Here is an 18,332-nt window from a genome sequence, read left to right as displayed (position 1 = left end):
AGGAGGACTATTCTCAAAGTGGTGGCTCTGGGCTATTCTGGAGAACAGACTGCCATAGAGTTCACACCACCTGTATGTCAAAATATGTACAACACTGCTTGTTAGTGATTTAAAGCTTAGTGATTAAACACTTTTAAAACATTTACATTTTGGCATTTTTCTTTCTTTCTTTTTTTACTCACTGCGTCAAGCTATATTTCTCGACGTTGTTGGCGTGGTTTAACCTGATGGATGGATGCTTGCAACCTCTCGCTGCTCTGGGCTAAATCCCGCCAGAACTGAACAGGTACAAAATTACCGTACACACAATTTGATTACCCAGTACCCTTTTTTTTCACTGCAGGTGCCATGAACTAAAAGTGGTTACTAACGTTATTTTGACAAAAAGTATTTGAGTGTCGCGCTACATGAAGTGGCTGAAAACTGGGACCTTTTGAAGATTTTAAGCAAAATGTCGGGACACCGGGACCTTTGATGAAAAACTGGGACTATCCCAGCTAAACCAGGACGCCTGGTCCTCCAAAACAGTTACAAGATGGCACAGGGGTTCTTACTACAAATGTGCTTTAAAAATTACATAAACATACAATGTACGTGTTTATTTATATAAAAATTAATAAATTAAAAACGCGTATATTGCTTATTGTGTACAGAAAAATGACAGTTGTAAATTGTAAGTTCGTTGTTAGTGAAAAAAATAAATAAATAAAAATCCTTCATCAGCAATACATACAGACACACACTTTTCACGTACTTTAATATCCGGAACCAGACTAGGAAGCATTGTTGTGTGGATTGCGGGGGAAATTCTTCTAGGGAACGCCACCGGAAACAGAACGTTTGCAAGACGTTAAGGCGAATAGTGGCACATGGTGGTTTGATTACAGGATATATGGACACAGAACGAGCAACGGGTGGGTTCATAAACCTGAATTGTGATAGAAATAAAATCGTTCCATAAATCAATCTTCCATATTATCTGACGCTTTGTGGCACAGAACACGCAGGTGAGCAGCAAATTCAGTTTTGGAGACAACTTTGTGATTGGTGATTATTGATTGATGTACCGGTATGTGATTGTAATGTGGTCATACCATTCTCTAAGTCAGTATTTATCAACTATTATTAAATCTTTACCTACATTTGCTTATGGCAATTGTTCTTATTTTCAGTTTAAGAAAAACATAGTTTGTTTGTATTGTAATGCAGGTACACATGTGAATGATTGATTTAAAAAAATATCTATTATATCAGGACGTTTCTGACAAGTCCTTTTAACTGGATGGAAACAGCTCTTGTAAATAAGCTGTTGTGTTTTTAATCCAGCGAATGTAACGTGGCAGTTCTGATTTATTATTATTTATTTGTTTGTATTAATAAAAATAAGTTGTTGCCTAAGTAAATTTAATATTGAAAAACACTGTTACAGGTGTTCCTGTATATTATAAATACCAAATGGCTGCTGCCAGGCTACAGTAAGTAAATGCATTTATGTACACTGCAGTGTAAAAAATAAGTCTTTTTTTTTTTTTTTTTTTTACACATGTAAACACTTTTAGGTAGTGGAGTAAGTAATCACCAATCACCACAAATATAAAAAATAGTTTTATGTAATAGACGAATCCATAAGGTATATCCATAGGTTAATAAACTATTTGGACAGAGTAAATAACTGTAGTATTTCTACACCTCTTTGGGGTTCTATAGTTTTTCTTACAAGTCTGTAATACAAACTTTAGTGTGCATTTAGTAGTGATGGGATTGTAATTCCTAGAACAATGGTTGCGTTTTTTGTACTTCTGATATGAGCGATTCTATTCTGACAGCACACTGAATCGGTGTAATGGGCAGTGTTGTGCAATGCATTGCCATTATAGATTCTGTCCACTGTCGGTGCGATGAGATGAGGGTAACTTAAAGGCGTTATAATCACAAAAGCAGACCAGTAATATCGGCGCAGCACACTGAATAAGAACGAAATGAAAGAAACAGCAGTCAATATTCATTAAACCAGAAGGGTTCACGTTTGGCAAAAATAAAATCATATATTATTGAAGGTTAGAATGACAACTTCAAGTTTTTAGAAAGCAAAACCGATATTTTCACTTTTGACAGTGATAATAAAAACAGTAAATAACAAGCCCATGCTTAATTCTTTCGCAGTAACTTTGGTGACATCTACTCTACTATATAACAAAATCAACAAAGCTTGCAGACAGGTTCCCTCTCTGACATGCTGATTGAAACAACTTGAGCTAAATGGAGGCTGTGTGGTCCAGTGGTTAAAGAAAGGGGCTTGTAATCAGGAGGTCCCCGGTTCAAATCCCACCTCAGCCACTGACTCATTGTGTGACCCTGAGCAAGTCACTTAACCTCCTTGTGCTCTGTCTTTCAGGTGAGACATAATTGTAAGTGACTCTGCAGCTGATACATAGTTCACACACCCTAGTCTCTGTAAGTCGCCTTGGATAAAGGTGTCTGCTAAATAAACAAATAATAAATGATGGTTATACCTTCTTTAAAATAATTTCATTTGAAGTATTTGTTTGTGACAAAAGCATTGGCGCCCCTGCTTTGGTATTTTCTGCGACCTCTTGTGTTAATTACAGCTGTCAGACATTTTATGATAATTCAGCCAATATGTTACGTCTTGCTGGTGAAATCTGGGCCCATTCTGTCGTGCATGTTTCCACCAGTTCAGACAGATTGGATACACAATGCTTGGTTACAGCTTTTTTCAGATCAGTCCAAAGCGTTTCTATTGGATTGAGAACTGGTGATTGCGAAGGCCATTTCTAGAACTTGTATTTTGTTTTCTTCAAGAATTGCACAGTTGACAACCATATGCTTTGGGTCCTTGCTGTGTTGGAAGTTAAACTGTCTGCCAATCAGCCTAAGAGCAGATGGTATCATTGTACTTTTAATTGAGGAAATGTACCATTGGGAAGCCTTTGGCTATATAACTTTTGAAATGTTACACCAAGTCTTCAGCCTACATTACAGTGCAGGAGGGTGTGTTTAAAACTGTAACACACGTAATGTGGAATAGGCCATGTGTTCCTGCTGTGGAGAATGCTAATGGTTAGATGGCAATTGTTTTCTTCCAGGTAGTATTCCATAATCAAGATTAAGCAAAATATTTCAGTATTATCTAGTAAAGTTTTTTAATCACAAGTACATTAAGTTATTTTTTTAATTTGTTATGTCTAAAATCTTACATCACTTATGATAAGTGAGTGACTTTTTGCCAACATGTGTATAACCTGTGTATTTTCAATAATATTTTTCAAGAAATGTTTTTTTATATTATTCTAACATATTTTCCCATTTGTTTTGTAGTGTTTGCTGAGGTGTGTCTGACTCCAGTGATATGGTAATGTTTAGCAAATGGCTAGCAATGGAAGCTCACCCGACAACCTGCAGTGATTTGCCAATGAGTGGCGAAGGCATTGATATAGGGGTACCTTCCCCCAAAAAGGCGGGGTATTTGGGAAAAGTCAGTTGAACTCAATATCTCTGTCACTTGTGCAAAGCTACTTAAAGAAAAAAAAAAAGAAAGAAAAGTACATTGAAGTTTTGCTTTTCAATTTCTTTTCATAAGACACACAGAAATCTAAATATGTAAAAGGCGAAAGATTGTTCTGAAAGATGTTTGTGCAATCCACAAATTGCTTACACAAAAGCTTACGTGTGTGGTAATGAAAACGAAGGCAAGTTTAAATGTAGTGCAAGGATATAAAATGGTAAGAACTGGCTATTTTGATTGGGCACCCAAATTAATCAGATTGAAAAATGAGCTTTTAGCTGCCAACCTTTTGAATTTGCTTTGAACTGGTTAATAAATCACCCTATAGCTGCTTGGACAGCTCCCAAGTTGTAACCAGTTAATTACCAGACTCCAATGAGATGTATTACTGTTAAGTGTGAACAGAGCTGATTTAGTAGAGCCTGATGTGCTCAAATTATGTTACCTGGTTGTTAATCTCAGACCACGATGAAGACAATTTAACATGTTTCTCAACGGCTCTTATAAAAAGGTATAAAATCGTAGAACTCTTCCCTGCAGATCTAAAGTGAACGGTATACCTGTTTAGGGTTTTATGACTTCTGCTCCTGGCGTAACGCATTTGCCTTCGTTTTTATGTTGGGTTCCCCTCTGCATTATAAAACTTGCCTTCATGAAACTCAAAAGAAAAAGGATCACATTGGTTGTGTCCCTGCTTGGGGATGTCTTTTATTTCTTAGTTAATGAAATGTACCTTTTTTTCCAGAATCTAGAGCGATTTCAATTGGAAGTTGAAGATAAGTGTCCTTTATGTGCTACAAAGGGACGGACGCAAGCTTTGCAAGTGTACCGCATCAATCTTCAGGAGTCCATTGCTCTTTGTGGAAATCCACAGGTAAGTACATTTCACACTTAACAACAGAAGAGCCCAGTAAAAAAAATAAAAAAAAATAAGTCTCACCTTTTTCCTGCACTATTTTGGTAGTACCTTTTCGGGTAGTGTGGGTTTCTCTGTAGTTTTCCTTCAGGCAGAGAAATGAACGCAGCACTTAATAAAGAAACACATACAAAACACAGTATGGCAAAACCATTACACATAGAAACAAAATGAATTGAATGAACTTGAATAAAATTTATTTAAAAGAATACCATTACACACTGGATCATACCGGAATTTTACTGTAAAGTTTATGGAACCCAAACAAAAAAAGAATACCGTATGTACACAGCACTATGTACTGATACAGCAGCAATAAAATAAATATATCTACAGTGCTCCCTCGCTATAAGGCTCTCGGTTATAACGCACCTCGGATATAACGCTCCTACAGCATGTCCCCCAATTCCCTATACTAGTGATTCATGTAATATTTCTACAGTAAATACAGTACTGGCTAAATAAATATTAGGCCTATTATGTGGTTATCTTTCCTAATGTATTTACTTTTTTGCTGCGAGAGGAGCTGCGGCTTTCTCTGGGAGACGAGACGCCTCAGCCCCGCTCCGGCAGCCGAACCTGGGGCGAGCCCATTCCCTCTTCCCCTCTCCAGACCCGCTCTCCTTCTCGCACTTGGTTTGCTTGTTTGTCGCTTAGAACTCCTGACCGCCGTTTAGCCAGGCTCTTCGTAGTTTAAAAACTGCTAATTAAAATTATTCACGAGTGGGAATGTGAGTGTTTAGTCGTCTTTCTGATTGAAGAGAAAGAAATGCAGAAATAAACTCCCTCAAATACTGCGATAAAAAATGGTGCCTTTTGAAAACCATAGTACTTCTAATTACCGCTGCCCTTGAATAAGCGCAGCAGCTGTTTTTAGCAATTTTAAATAAATAATTTAATTCAAAGTAATACAATATATGAATGAATGACACGCACACATATATACAGGATGTTCTTATTGATTCTTTGTTTTCTGACAGTGCATCTTTCCCCTTGGATGTAAACCCCTGGCTGATGTTCTGATATCTGGCACCTCAAAAGGAAAGTTGTCACAGTCTAAGGCAAAGAGAAAACACATCTGCACCAGCCCTGGGAATACACAAATTGACCTTCCGTCAAAGCATCGCAGGAGAGCAGAGGAAATCAATACAGAGGAAAAACCAGAGTCTGTTTTTGAAACGCCAGTAAATGGTTTAGCTTGTGAACCAAGTGCAGTTAGTTTAGGCAACAGCCAGCTTTCTGGACCTTGCTTGTCAAAAGAGAATCTGCATGAAGTTAATGGGGCAGTCGATTCACTGCAAACAAATGAGGACGTCGCTCAGAAACACACTCTTAATACATACGTCCTTGGCAAGGAAGAAACCCCACCTGTTCAAGGTGATCTAGAAGAGCTTAATGAGAGAAATCCAGAAGAATGGGTTCCTGTGCCTCGCTGTCTCTACTGGAAGAACAAGCATGCACTCTGCTGGCTAGACTGTATCATGGTGGCTTTGGTCCAATCAAGAGCTGTGAAAGAATGTGTAATAAATCTGAACACTGAGTCTGCAATCAAGAGGTTATGCACAGTGTATGAGAAAGCGTGTACGCTTTTAACGGAGCAAGGAAAGGAAAACGAAGGTAGGATTTGTGTTTGTGTGAACCTGTCTTCTCACCAATGGCTAAATGAGTCTCCTAGCATTTCAAACATTTCATATCATCCAATTAAAATGAGTATATATGGTATTGGGATGGAAGCAAGACTCCTGTTGCATGGCAGTTTTATCCATTCCTAGTTTTACTATGAGTTTAAGAACACACACCTGAGCTTGTTATCTATACACTGTGGTTAATCAAGCTTGTATTGAAATCTGGAATTGCTGAACCTGCTATGCAATAGGAGTCTTATTTCCGTCCCTGTGGTATAACATTGCTACTGATTTGCTGTGTTCTAACACGTTTTATATCGTCGGAGCTTGATTTACGACCTTACAGACGCCTTTATCATCCTATATTTCCAGTTTCAGTGTAACTTTTTTTTTTTTTTAATACAGATGGAGTCATTCAAGCCCTTTCAGGAACCGTTGCTCTGGCATACAGTTATCTGGATGACATCAGGCTTTCTATCTTCAATGTTCTACAACCCAAGCTACGCTGTACATTAGGTAAAAGTTAATCTTTGGATCTGTTTGCATTAGGCTGAATTTTTGCTTAAATAGTATCAAACCAAAATAATTTGCTTTAATAAAAGTACAAACATTTCAACTCAAACGCATTGAGAATGATTGCAAACATCATGAAATGGTCATAGATTCTGTCATGAGATTTACATTGCTGTGAAAAATGTATTTGTATGTTGTTTCATTTAGGAGAACAAGAAAGCCCAGTATTTGCTCTGCCACTGTTTCTGAAGCTGGACCCTCAGACAGAAGAGCTGTTTAAGCACACATACTGCTGGGAGTTTGAGTGTGCTGTGTGTGGATACACCTCCCAGGACAGGTAAACTGGAGTCTGATATTGGAGGATATCATAGCGTTTAGTGCTGGGGCAAACAGGTTATTTTCATGTTCGGATATCCGTTCAAGATTCGGACAGCTATTCCAATATTTGGTCATTTGCAAAGTGCTAACAAATCTGTTCTGTAACGCCAATACACACACATGGCGGAACAGAGAACTTACCAGTTTGTTTTTAAACAATGATGGGGGGGGGGGGGGATGTACAATACTAACTGTTATTACCCACTGACACAACCTTTAACCCTTTGCAGTCCATTTATTAATCGCGCGTCAGGCACGCCAGGTCTAATTAATTTTCACACGCGCAGTTAATTTTATACGCGCTGTTTAAAAGTATTTTTTTCACAGTCAAACAGGTTTAAATGGCCCTGCATATCAACAAAGCACTCACTAGGCATCTCCAGCCCCACCCCACCTTTTCGTTTGCTATAGCGTTCAGCTATGTAAGAAATAAATAATAATAATAATAATAATAGTCGTACATACCGATCGATCATCTCCTGATCACTCGTTTTATCAACAAACTCCTCAATAATGCGATCCAAGTCATTATTTTATTACTATAACATCTGAAAAAAGCTCTGCAAATGTCCATGATAGTCTCAGTGCGCTGACGCACTCAGCCAGCTTGTTTACTATGAACGCCCCGTTATCTGATACCTGATACCATGTATGACTATTCATGAGATACGCCTTTTTTTTTTTTTTTTCCGACTTGTCTCGGCTCCTGTCGCTCCCACTCGGCAATTGAATGGTTTTCTCGGCTTTTTCCGGAGAAAAAACGACTAAACACCCGTTTATTGCGTTGCTATAATGTCGGACCCAGTCCGACAAAGGACCTGTGAGGAATAATTGCAATGTCGGACCCAGTCCGACAATGGACCGCAAAGGGTTAATGACGTTGCTGGAATGTTGCAATTTACTTATGTTGTTTCTATAAGTATATGTGCAGGCAGCTTTTTCATGATTGCATCTGAAGTATTTGCAGATGTTAGTGATTGTGCATAATAAACGGCGAGACTCCAAAAGGCAACAGGGCTACTGGCAAATATTGTAAATAAACGCTGTGGCGTTTAATGTTTTACGATTTTTTTATATATATATATATATATATATATATACATATATATATATATACACACACACAAAAGTTTACATACCCCAATGGAAATTCTATAATTTCTAGATATTTCTCAAACTAATAATTTGAGGGAAAATATTTTTGTAGCAAAAAAAGTTTTGCTTTTGTGGATGAGAAAAAATGTTACAAGAAATAGATGTGTACAATTATTTATTTCAGATTTTTTTTTGCAAAAATTCTAATTCAGAAGTATTCATACCCTGATAAAGAAAATTTAAATTAATAGCTAGTTGAGGCACCTTTAGCAATAATAACCTCTTTTAAACGATTAGGATATTTGTCAGTGAGCTTTTGGCATGATTCTTCAGTGATTTCGGACCATTCTTCAACACAGAATTGTTCCAGTTCATTCAAATTCCGAGGACCTCTCTTGTGCACAGCCTTCTTCAACTCATACCAAACAGATTTAGATTGGGACTTTGACTAGGCCATTCCAGAACCTTGATTTTATTCTTGTTTAACCATTCTGAAGTAGATTGTGATCGTTGTTGTGTTGGAACATCCAGTTTTGTAGCGGAGGGTTTTAGATGGTTGGCCAATATTTTTTGGTATGCTATGGAATCCATTTTACCATGTATTGGAACTAAATTTCCTGTGCCATTAGAGGAAAAAAAGCCCCATAGAAGGATATTACCACCTCCATGCTTGACAGGAGGTATGGTGTTCTTTTCATTGTACGCCTCACCAGACTTTCTCCAAACGTAACAACTATCAGCAAGACCAAATAACTCTTTTTTTTTTTTTGTTTTTTTTTTTTGTTTTGTTTCATCACTCCACAAAACCTTTGACCAGAACTCTTATTTATCATTCAAATTCCGTTTTGCAAACTTTAAATTTATTGGCCTTGTGACATTTTCCTAAGAGTGGATTTTTCCTTGACCTGCAACCTTTGAGACCTTCACCATTGAATACTCGACCTATGGTTGAAATGGAAACCCCAGTTCCACTTGCAGCCAATTCACTTTGAATGTCTTCGGCAGTCAATCTCGGATTGTTATTAACCTACCTCTCAATTCTTCTACTTGTTCTTGGTGAAAGAGCCTTCTTTCTTCCAGACCGAGGGAGCATTGTGACAGTACCATGAGTCTTGTACTTCTTGAACAGAAACAATAGTTGAAATTGGGATACTCAAATGCTTGGAAATCTTCTTGTATCCTACTCTAGCTTTATGACATTACATTTTCTGCCTAAGGTCTTCAGATAGCTCTTTACTTTTTTCCCATATTGACTTATCTATTTCTTGTAACTTTTTTCCTTATCCACAAAAGCAAAACTTTTGCTACAAAAGATTTTTCCTAAAATTGTTTGTTTGAGAAATTTTTAGAAATTATACATTTCCATTGGGGTATGTGAACCTTTGACTACAACTGAGTGTGTGTGTGTGTGTAATATATATATATATATATATATATATATTAGTGTGTATGTGCTTGCCATTGTCGTATCTTCACAATAAATAGTGACCGTAGACACGTTTTCCTTAAGTAACTTTTTAACTTGAATAAAAACTTCAAATAAAACAAATGTGGAAAAGTGCATGTTGTACAGCGAAAAAAAAACAACAATATTTACTCACTGTTTCATTTGTCTTATTACATTCCTCCTAACAAAAACTAGGATTGCATCATGACAGAAAAATAAAGCGTTGATCACTATATGGGTTATTTCTTTTGCAAGTTGGAGTGATGTACCTTACCAGTATCGTACTGCACACGGGAAATCTGAAGCAGCATTGGCAGTTTCACATGTATAGAGATCACTGTTTGACAGCTAGTGTGCAGCCTAAGCTGGGCTCTATTTAAAATGCTAACGTTTTTTGACAGCCAAAATAAACTGGGGACGAAGAGTGGCTGTGTTAATATTCTGTATTTTAGATAGATAGAAATCCCACACAGATATTTTTCCCCTTGCTAATTTAGAAACTGTGGCGCAAATTCTGCCAAAGTAGTAAATCGGTGCAAAGCAAAAGACATTGTGATCCATATTTCTCATTTCTATGAATTGTGCAATATGGACATGTTTTTTTTTTTTTATGCCTTCGGATACATGTAAAGAAATGTTTGTTTGGCTATTTGTCCCAGCATTAATATAATTTCTGTTTCTGACTTTTTTGTACGTCTGCGTAGGCCTGATATCTGGACACAGAAAAAAAAAATGTGTGTGTCTATATAATATAAGTTTGAGAAAAAGGAAAACTGCTGTGTACCAAAATTATTTATATATCTATATCTATATATATATAATAATTTTAGAGCTGCAAAATCTTATTCTTGTGAGTTGCCAGGCTTTTTTCTAGTTTTCAAGGTTACCCTAATGTGTTGTCCAAACACAGATGTTCCATCTCAGTTGACTGTAATTCAGAGTGTTCTTAATTAACTAATGCATTAATTAAATTCTTTGATGAATGTTTCTGCTAGTTACAACTGTAAACTGACCCAAGAATTTCTTCAGTTTCTTGGACATGGGCCAAGTAAATGGCCTCTTGCTAGCGCTAAGGGAGAATGTTTAGCAAGTTAAATTATACATAATAAACAATTCAATAAAATAATAAATGTGTGTCTCTAACAGGTTTGAGAAGACGCTGACAACATTTACAGATATTGTTCCAGAGTGGCATCCTCAAAACGCAGTTCATCGTTCACCCTGTAATAAATGTAATCAGAAGTTACAGAGGCGGAAGATGGTATTGGAAAGGTATGTGCATCAGTATTGTTTTAATTATCTCATCACATTGACCAAAATATATATTTACAGATGTAGTTCTTGTTCTAGCTTGGCAATAAACATGTTTTTATGGTATGGTAATAGCACCTTGAGCTTCAAACTTTTGATGTTCTCTCTATGTCCGTGTTTCTTGCAGGATTTCTTCTGTTTTCATGCTGCACTTTGTTGAAGGACTGCCTCATAATGATGTAAATGCCTATTCATTTGATTTCCAAGGGAAGTTGTATAAAGTGTCCACTGTAATTCAGTACAATGAAGACCCGAAGCACTTTGTTTCCTGGATATCTAACACTGATGGTTTGTATTATCTTTCTTTTTTCTCAATCTTTCGTTAGTTTAAGATGTTTGTTTTTCAAATATGTTGTGGTGATGTCATCCTGTATCAAGGCTGTAATTGCCAGTAAAGAAAATGTTAGTTACAGAACACCCTGCAGTTCTCTGCATTACCTTTTCTGTGTCCCACGTTGTCCATCTTGTAGCGTTTTATTTTCAAACACAGTGACAGCTCTTTTTTAATCACAGATAACTGGTCATAAATCAACCAATACATTTCTCAACATTTACCAAGAGCGTTCGCCGGGAAAAAGTGTTAAGGATTGCAGTGTCTCCAGATCACGCTCCCTCCTACAACAGTGCTGTCACTCATTTCAATCAAAGCAGCAGCATTCTTGCAGGAGAGAAAACAAACTGGATACACTGCGATGTTTACAAGAAGAAAAAGATTATTCTAGCGAATGTTCCCCAAGTACAAGTTGAAAAGTTTATTTACCTGTAATGTGTGACCTAAAGAAATATCAAAACTACCAGGATATGTCAAAAGAAATTGCTGCAATATGAACGATACAGGATACAGCAAAGGTAATGTGTATCTTGTAAACACTGCACTTTAAAGGTGAGTGTGTCAGTTTGTTATTTGCAAACAGTAATTTGCATTCATTTGTATGGAAAATATGGGTTTGGATAGTGGGGATTACTTTTGTACAATAGCACAAAAACAATACTTTTGGCACTTTTTTTAAAACCACATGATAAAATAAGAATAAAGCCAATTAAGAATATTTGTGTTTTCCAGGTTCCTGGCTTGAATGCGATGATTTAAAAGCCTGCTGTGTTCATGAGCAGTTGGAGGTGTCTCCTTCTGAAATACATATCGTTTTTTGGGAAACAAGTGGTGAAAGCATTCACAAGGAACCCCAAACCAAGAACAACTTTTTGGAACCTGTTCTTAAAGGGCCTGAAAAGCCTGAGGATTCCAGCGCAGAATGTAACCCACATGAATTATCACTGCCCTCCCAAGAAGCAGAGATTGATATTACAGAGACCTCTTCTGTTAACACCAGCATAAACAACAATGTTGAAAACAGCTGTAACAGTAGCTATCTGCAGAGCGCGTTTGAGGGTCTAACACCAGAGGATGTCATTACACTTACTCTTACAGAGGTTGATCCTGGAGGAAAACTGCCGGACAGCTCCCAGATTACAGACCCTGTAAAATTGAGTGAACAGAACAAATCACCAAATGGAAACCAGGTGTTACAAGATCAACCACAGGTAATGGCTGCAGATGATACTTACTTCGATATCACGGACAGTCTGTTGGATAACTGCAGTGGTAGTAGTCTTACTGAAGAATCTGTCTGTACAACTCAGAAGGCAAACCTGCAAACTGTAACTGCACCAAGCACCCCAAAGACAGTCGTGAGACGCCCATCTCATTCAATCACTAACACTGCAGGTTCTCCAAAGAGTCCTCTACCTACTCCTCTGGCTTCAACTCCATTGTTGGTGCGTGGTAAAACCACTACATCTATTTCCCCATTTATCAATGGATGTGCTGTTTCCCCAGCTGTCAATGGAAACAAAAGCAGCGGAGCACTATGGACCAGTAGTTTATTGAAGAAGCATCCCTCATTGGCACCTTTAAATGCTTTATTGAGTAGGCATCCTTTATTTCCATCTACCGGTCAAGTGCATTTAAACCGTAATAAAGATAAACGCGAGCTGCAAAAGGTTTCGGCAGTTGTCTCTGATGTCCAGGTACCAGTAAAAGGAGCAGATAAATTTGGAGGCTTTAGATCTAAAGGCCTCACGAAACCAGGGACTGACTCTGTGAATTTGACCAGAGCACAAGATGTCGACAAAGGGGATTCTGTAAAGCCTGCTGCAGAAAAACTCCCAAATGCAGAACCTGTAAACCTGCCAATAACCAAGAACAAAGGGCACCCCTCTATTCCTACCTCTACAGCCACTGTTGCTCCACCTTGTAATGGTTACAAACTGGAACCCAGTAAGCCAGTGGAAAAGAAAACCCATGCACTTGAAGGTCTTGAAAAGACAGACCAGCTTCGCTACAAGCTCCTGAAAAAGCTGAAAGCAAAAAAAGAGAAGCTGGCGTCGCTCAATCGGTTACTGACCACTCCACAGACGCTTCCAAATGGGAAGGCCGGGCCCTTCAGAACTGCCAGCGACTCGACTGCACGTTTTGATAAAAGCAGCAAAATGCAACGACTTGACAGTACAGACACTGAGTCTATGTATACTGCTAGCGCAAGCACTTCCTTATGCAGCAGCCCATGTTACGACGAATTCTTTGCTGACCTCTTATCTCCGGCTACAACCACTGGCACTGCGTCTCCTGATGATGCAGATGCAGTGATGTTGGAGGCACTGGCAAGTGGAAAGAACAATGGAGGGCTTACAGACGGGACCAGCATGGACCACAACTGTTATAACTTCACCCCTGTGATGCAACCTCAGGCTTATACCCACGAGACTCCTAAACTAACTCGCTGTACTGAAGAAAGCTTCTTTAGTCCAGCAAAAGAAGATCTTTTCACAGAACTTCTGTCAACCTCAACATTGCAGTCTTACGGAGTTGAAAGTGAAGACCTTCATCATTTTGATGAGAACTTTTTTTGAAGTGTTGACTAGGTGGGATGTGTATAGATGCTTTTACATAATGTGGGTTTTGTTAGAAGTTATTGTCACTAAGCACTACGCATTCTTTATTAGAGTGCACTACTTGAATAACTGAGCATTGCAAATATTGGTACATATGTTAATAGCCATTGTTTGTTTTTTTTGTATATTACAAAATGTTTTATATATGTGACAGATGAAGATGGTAATTGTGTATTAGGTTAACTTCTTTATAATTTGTCATTCTGAACATGGTTGCACGTTTTGTCTTATTGAGTTGATGTAAAACAATTGCTACTGGTCGCAATAAGGTGGTGTCTGCTAGAATGAAGTAACCCAGTGATCCTGTGCTGTTTTTATACATTTTCTTGTATGAATGTTTATTTAGAAAGCGTGTGGCTCATGTGACTTGTGAAAGACTTGTTGAATTAATATACAAACTAGTACATTCTCAATGGTGGGAGAATGAGTCATCCTGCAAAAATAAAATTGGACTTAATCCCTATTTATTTGCTTTTATATATTTATTTATTTTGATTTTATTTTTTTCACATGGATTATAAATCATTTGGGAGGGGGAGTATAAATATAGTAGTTGTGTGAAACCTGCTGCATATTGTTACATTAACATACTGAGTTACGTACCGTTTTGTAGTTTTCCATATACTACTATTATGGCTTCCGGTAGACTTGCAATATGCTTTTGTAGTTTCTTTGATTACATGATGCCTAATAAATGATTCTACCAGTTTGTGCCACGAGTGAATGCATTCTGTACAACACAAAGCGAAAGAAGTGCAAGTTTATATTTTCTAGGTATTTGAAAAGTTTCCAGCTTCTCCTGTTTCAAGCAAGAAATGACATTCTGAATTTCCCCTCACCCGTTTGGATACCAGAGGACTAGAATAGAAATACTAACAGATGGTGTTTCAAATATGCATCTGTATATAATCTGTACATGTAACTCGTTCAGCTTCTCTGCATAGCAGAGTGAAAGCCAGTGATTGAACTCAGTGGATCACATTACATTGCCAAAATCTTCCAGATGTGTTTTGTAGCTCTCGCAGAAAATCTTTAAGCTAACATTACTGTACATGTTTCACTGCGGAATCTGTTGCATGTTGTAAATTTTGACTTTTGTTTGTAATGTGGCTAAAGTGCTGTTCTGTAACACAGCCAGGATATAAGCACACATAAGGGAAAATGGCCAGATCAGATTAGCAGCAGTCTAAAAAACGATTAATCTTTTCAAGGTTAAAGGTTTAGTCTCTATCGTTTAAAATATTTCCCCAGAAATCAATGCAGGGGGGCAAATCTCTTTCGTGTTGTTATGCCTCAATTAGGTCTTGAACAGAAAGAAGAGTCTCATTCCAAGGGGGGTACAGGCCCTAGAGAAATGTGTGAAATATGATATGAAATCATTTTTCGGCATTTACCAGTTTTCTTAACACATGTTTTTCAATCATGTATTTTACTCAGATTGGGAAAATATTCTCTGTTAAAGTGTCTTCAAAAAACAAGTAACACCCGGCACCAACTTTTTTAGTATAATGAAGACATGTCTAGCTTTTTCAGTTACATAGCTTAGGAGGAATGTATACTTACAGGTCCAGCAGACACATGTGAACACCTGCACATTTTCTACTGTTTTCCTATACAATTCAATTTCCATATTTAACATTAGTGGAGTTACACTTGTAACTACAAAACATGGCACTTTATGACCCAAAATGGTTGTTTTTGAGTTGTGCTGCCCTCTGTCTGCGAAGTCTTATTGCCTTGTATTCTGTGACATCCTATAGCTCAAAGGTTGCCTGTATAAATCTTGTGGTATATTGGAAAAATATACAGTTGCAGACAAAAGTATTGGCACTCAACACTTAATACAAGATAATTCAAGAAAAAGTGTTAACAAGAATGTAGTGAATATTAGCCACTAATTAAAATGCACAATTTCTGGTAGTTTAACAAATACTTAAAAAAAAAAAAAAAATGTTTATGACAAGCATATTGGCACCTTTACAAAAAGTCTGTAAAAATGTAATAGTAAGTAATTACAAAATATGTAATTATTTCCAACATCTGCTGAAGAAGATGTTGGAAAGATGATGGAAATAATTACATATTTTGGCAACATGATGATGGTCAAGACAAAGCAGTTGTAGCAAATTGCAGCGATGGAAGTAGCTACAAAAGAGTATCAAAGACACATGGAATACCAAAATCCACAATCAGCAAATAATCAAGACGAACCACAGAACAAACTGAAACGCCTGAAAGTGGACGTCCAAAGAAAATTAGGGGTACAGCAGGTAGGAGAATCGTCCGAGCAGCTAAAACTAAATCCAAGCTTAACAGCCAAGAACTTCAAAGAAAGATTTAGAGACACAAGGCATAATTAGTGCATGAAAGAACTGTACAAAGGCACCTGAACACAGTAGAGTTGTATGAACTTAAACCTCACTGCAAACCACTTTTAAAGAAAATCCATGACACAAACTGTCTAAAATGTGTCAAGAAATATGAACAGAAGCTGAAACGTTTTTCACCACAATTCTATGATCCAATAAGACTAAAATATAACTTTCCTAAAGTATGTTCAGAGAAAAAAAAAAGGGAAAGCCTTCAGTGAACAGAACTGTACCTACATATTTGTAAACTTATAACTATAATAAGATCCAAAATGGAAAATTACCTATATGGGAACAATATCCTGGGAGACAGTCAGCATGGTTTTAGGAAAGGGAGATCATGTCTGACCAACCTGCTTGATTTTTTTGAGGATACGACATCGACAATGGATAATTGCAAAGCATACAACATGGTTTATTTAGATTTCCAGAAAGCTTTTGACAAAGACCTGCATAAAAGATTAATTCTCAAACTGAATGCAGTAGGGATTCAAGGAAATGCAAGCACATGAATTAGGGAGTGGTTAACATGTAGAAAACAGAAAGTACTGATTAGAGGAGAAACCTCAAAATGGAGCGAGGTAACCAGTGGTGTACCACAAGGATCAGTATTAGCTCCTTTGCTATTCCTAATCTACATTAATGATTTAGATTCTGGTATAGTAAGCAAACTTGTTAAATTTGCAGATGACACAAAAATAGGAGGAGTGGCAAACACTGTTGCTGCAGCAAAAGGTCATTCAAAATGATCTAGACAGCATTCAGAACTGGGCAGACACATGGCAAACGACATTTAATAGAGAAAAGTGTAAAGTACTGTACGCAGGCAAGAAAAATGTGCATTATAAATATCATATGGGAGATACTGAAATTGAAGAAGGAATCTATGAAAAAGACCTAGGAGTTTATGTTGACTCTAGATAATGTGGAGAAGCTATAAAAAAAGGGCAACAAGATGCTCGGATGTATTGTGAGAAGTGTTGAATTTAAATCAAGGGAAGTAATGTTAAAACTTTACAATGCATTAGTAAGACCTCATCTAGAATACTGTGTTCAGTTATGGTCACCTTGTTACCAAAAAGGATATTGCTGCTCTAGAAAGAGTGCAAAGAAGAGCAACCAGAATTATCCCGGGTTTAAAAGGAATGTCGTATGCAGACAGGCTAAAACAATGGAATCTATTCAGTCTTGAACAAAGAAGACTACGCGGTGATCTGAGTCAAGCATTCAAAATCCTAAAAGGTATTGACAATGTCGACCCAGGGGACTTTTTCAACCTGAAAAAAGAAACAAGGACCAGGGGTCACAAATGGAGATTAGATAAAGGGGCATTCAGCACAGAACATAGGAGGCACTTTTTACACAGAGAATTGTGAGTGTCTGGAACCAACTCCCCAGTAATGTTGTTGAAGCTGACACCCTGGGATCCTTCAAGAAGCTGCTGGATGAGATTCTGGGATCAATAAGCTACTAACAACCAAACGAGCAAGATGGGCTGAATGGCCTCCTCTCATTTGTAAACTTTCTTATGTTCTTATGTACAGTTAAAAATGGAGGTGGTTCGATCATGATATGGGAGTGTTTTAGCAGTTCAGGGACTGGAGACATTCATGTAATTGAAGAGTGAATGAATGCAGCCATGTATCAAAACATTCTACAAAGTACAATGATACCATCTGTAGTCTGATTGGTAGACAGTTTATCTTCCAACATGACAACGGCCCAAAGCATATGGCTAAGTCAACTCTGGAATTCTTGACGAAAACTAAGATAAACATTCTGGAATGGCCTTCACAATCACCAGACCTCAATTCAATAGAAATGCTTTGGACTGATCTGAAAAATCCTGTTGCCAAGCATTGTGTATCCAGTCTGTTTGAGCTGAAAGAAATATGCAAGACCCAGAAACATCTGATAGCCATAATAAAAGCAGAAGGAGGACACACGAAACACTAAAGCAGGGGTGCCAATACTTTTGTCATGAATCAATACTTTAAATGAAATATGTATTTTGATCAAGATTATTTGTGAAATTACTAGAAATTGTGTATTTTGCTTTTTGTTTTATTAAAAAATTGATAAAGTTTACTAAATGCTTGTCCTGAATCTGTTACCTTGAATGATGGTATAATAAGCATAGGGTGCAAATTATGCTTATATATATATATATATATATATATATATATATATATATATATAT

At 37.3% G+C, this 18,332-nt stretch overlaps 1 protein-coding gene across 16 annotated transcripts; it reads left to right on the top strand.

The window, feature by feature from the left end:
- The first annotated feature begins 776 nt into the window (after window positions 1-776).
- Window positions 777-14,472, top strand: LOC117406185 (SUMO-specific isopeptidase USPL1). 16 transcript variants are annotated; one of them, XM_059030456.1, is made up of 11 exons: window positions 777-1,007; window positions 1,430-1,475; window positions 2,164-2,395; window positions 3,340-3,373; window positions 4,272-4,400; window positions 5,423-6,059; window positions 6,473-6,583; window positions 6,788-6,917; window positions 10,647-10,772; window positions 10,939-11,099; window positions 11,875-14,472. In XM_059030456.1, the coding sequence occupies exons 4-11, from the start codon at window positions 3,371-3,373 to the stop codon at window positions 13,719-13,721; spliced, it is 3,144 nt and encodes a 1,047-aa protein (XP_058886439.1). In that variant the 5' UTR covers window positions 777-1,007; window positions 1,430-1,475; window positions 2,164-2,395; window positions 3,340-3,370; the 3' UTR covers window positions 13,722-14,472. The 16 variants fall into 16 exon arrangements, with proteins under 16 accessions (XP_058886439.1, XP_033865988.3, XP_058886440.1 ...); XM_034010097.3 differs by having other exon boundaries at window positions 3,340-3,496; XM_059030457.1 differs by lacking the exon at window positions 2,164-2,395.
- The last annotated feature ends 3,860 nt before the right edge of the window (window positions 14,473-18,332 follow it).

This window comes from Acipenser ruthenus, chromosome 9 (assembly GCF_902713425.1).
Source record: "Acipenser ruthenus chromosome 9, fAciRut3.2 maternal haplotype, whole genome shotgun sequence".
Lineage (NCBI taxonomy): Eukaryota > Metazoa > Chordata > Actinopteri > Acipenseriformes > Acipenseridae > Acipenser > Acipenser ruthenus.
This window is presented reverse-complemented; position numbering and strand designations above follow the sequence as displayed.

Coding starts and splice junctions, on each gene's coding strand:
- LOC117406185 (XM_059030452.1), top strand. CDS start 4,101: ATGACTTCTGCTCCTGGCGTAACGCATTTGCCTTCGTTTTTATGTTGG. Junction 6,584..6,787: donor CAAGCTACGCTGTACATTAG/GTAAAAGTTAAT, acceptor TGTTTCATTTAG/GAGAACAAGAAAGCCCAGTA. Junction 10,773..10,938: donor CGGAAGATGGTATTGGAAAG/GTATGTGCATCA, acceptor TGTTTCTTGCAG/GATTTCTTCTGTTTTCATGC.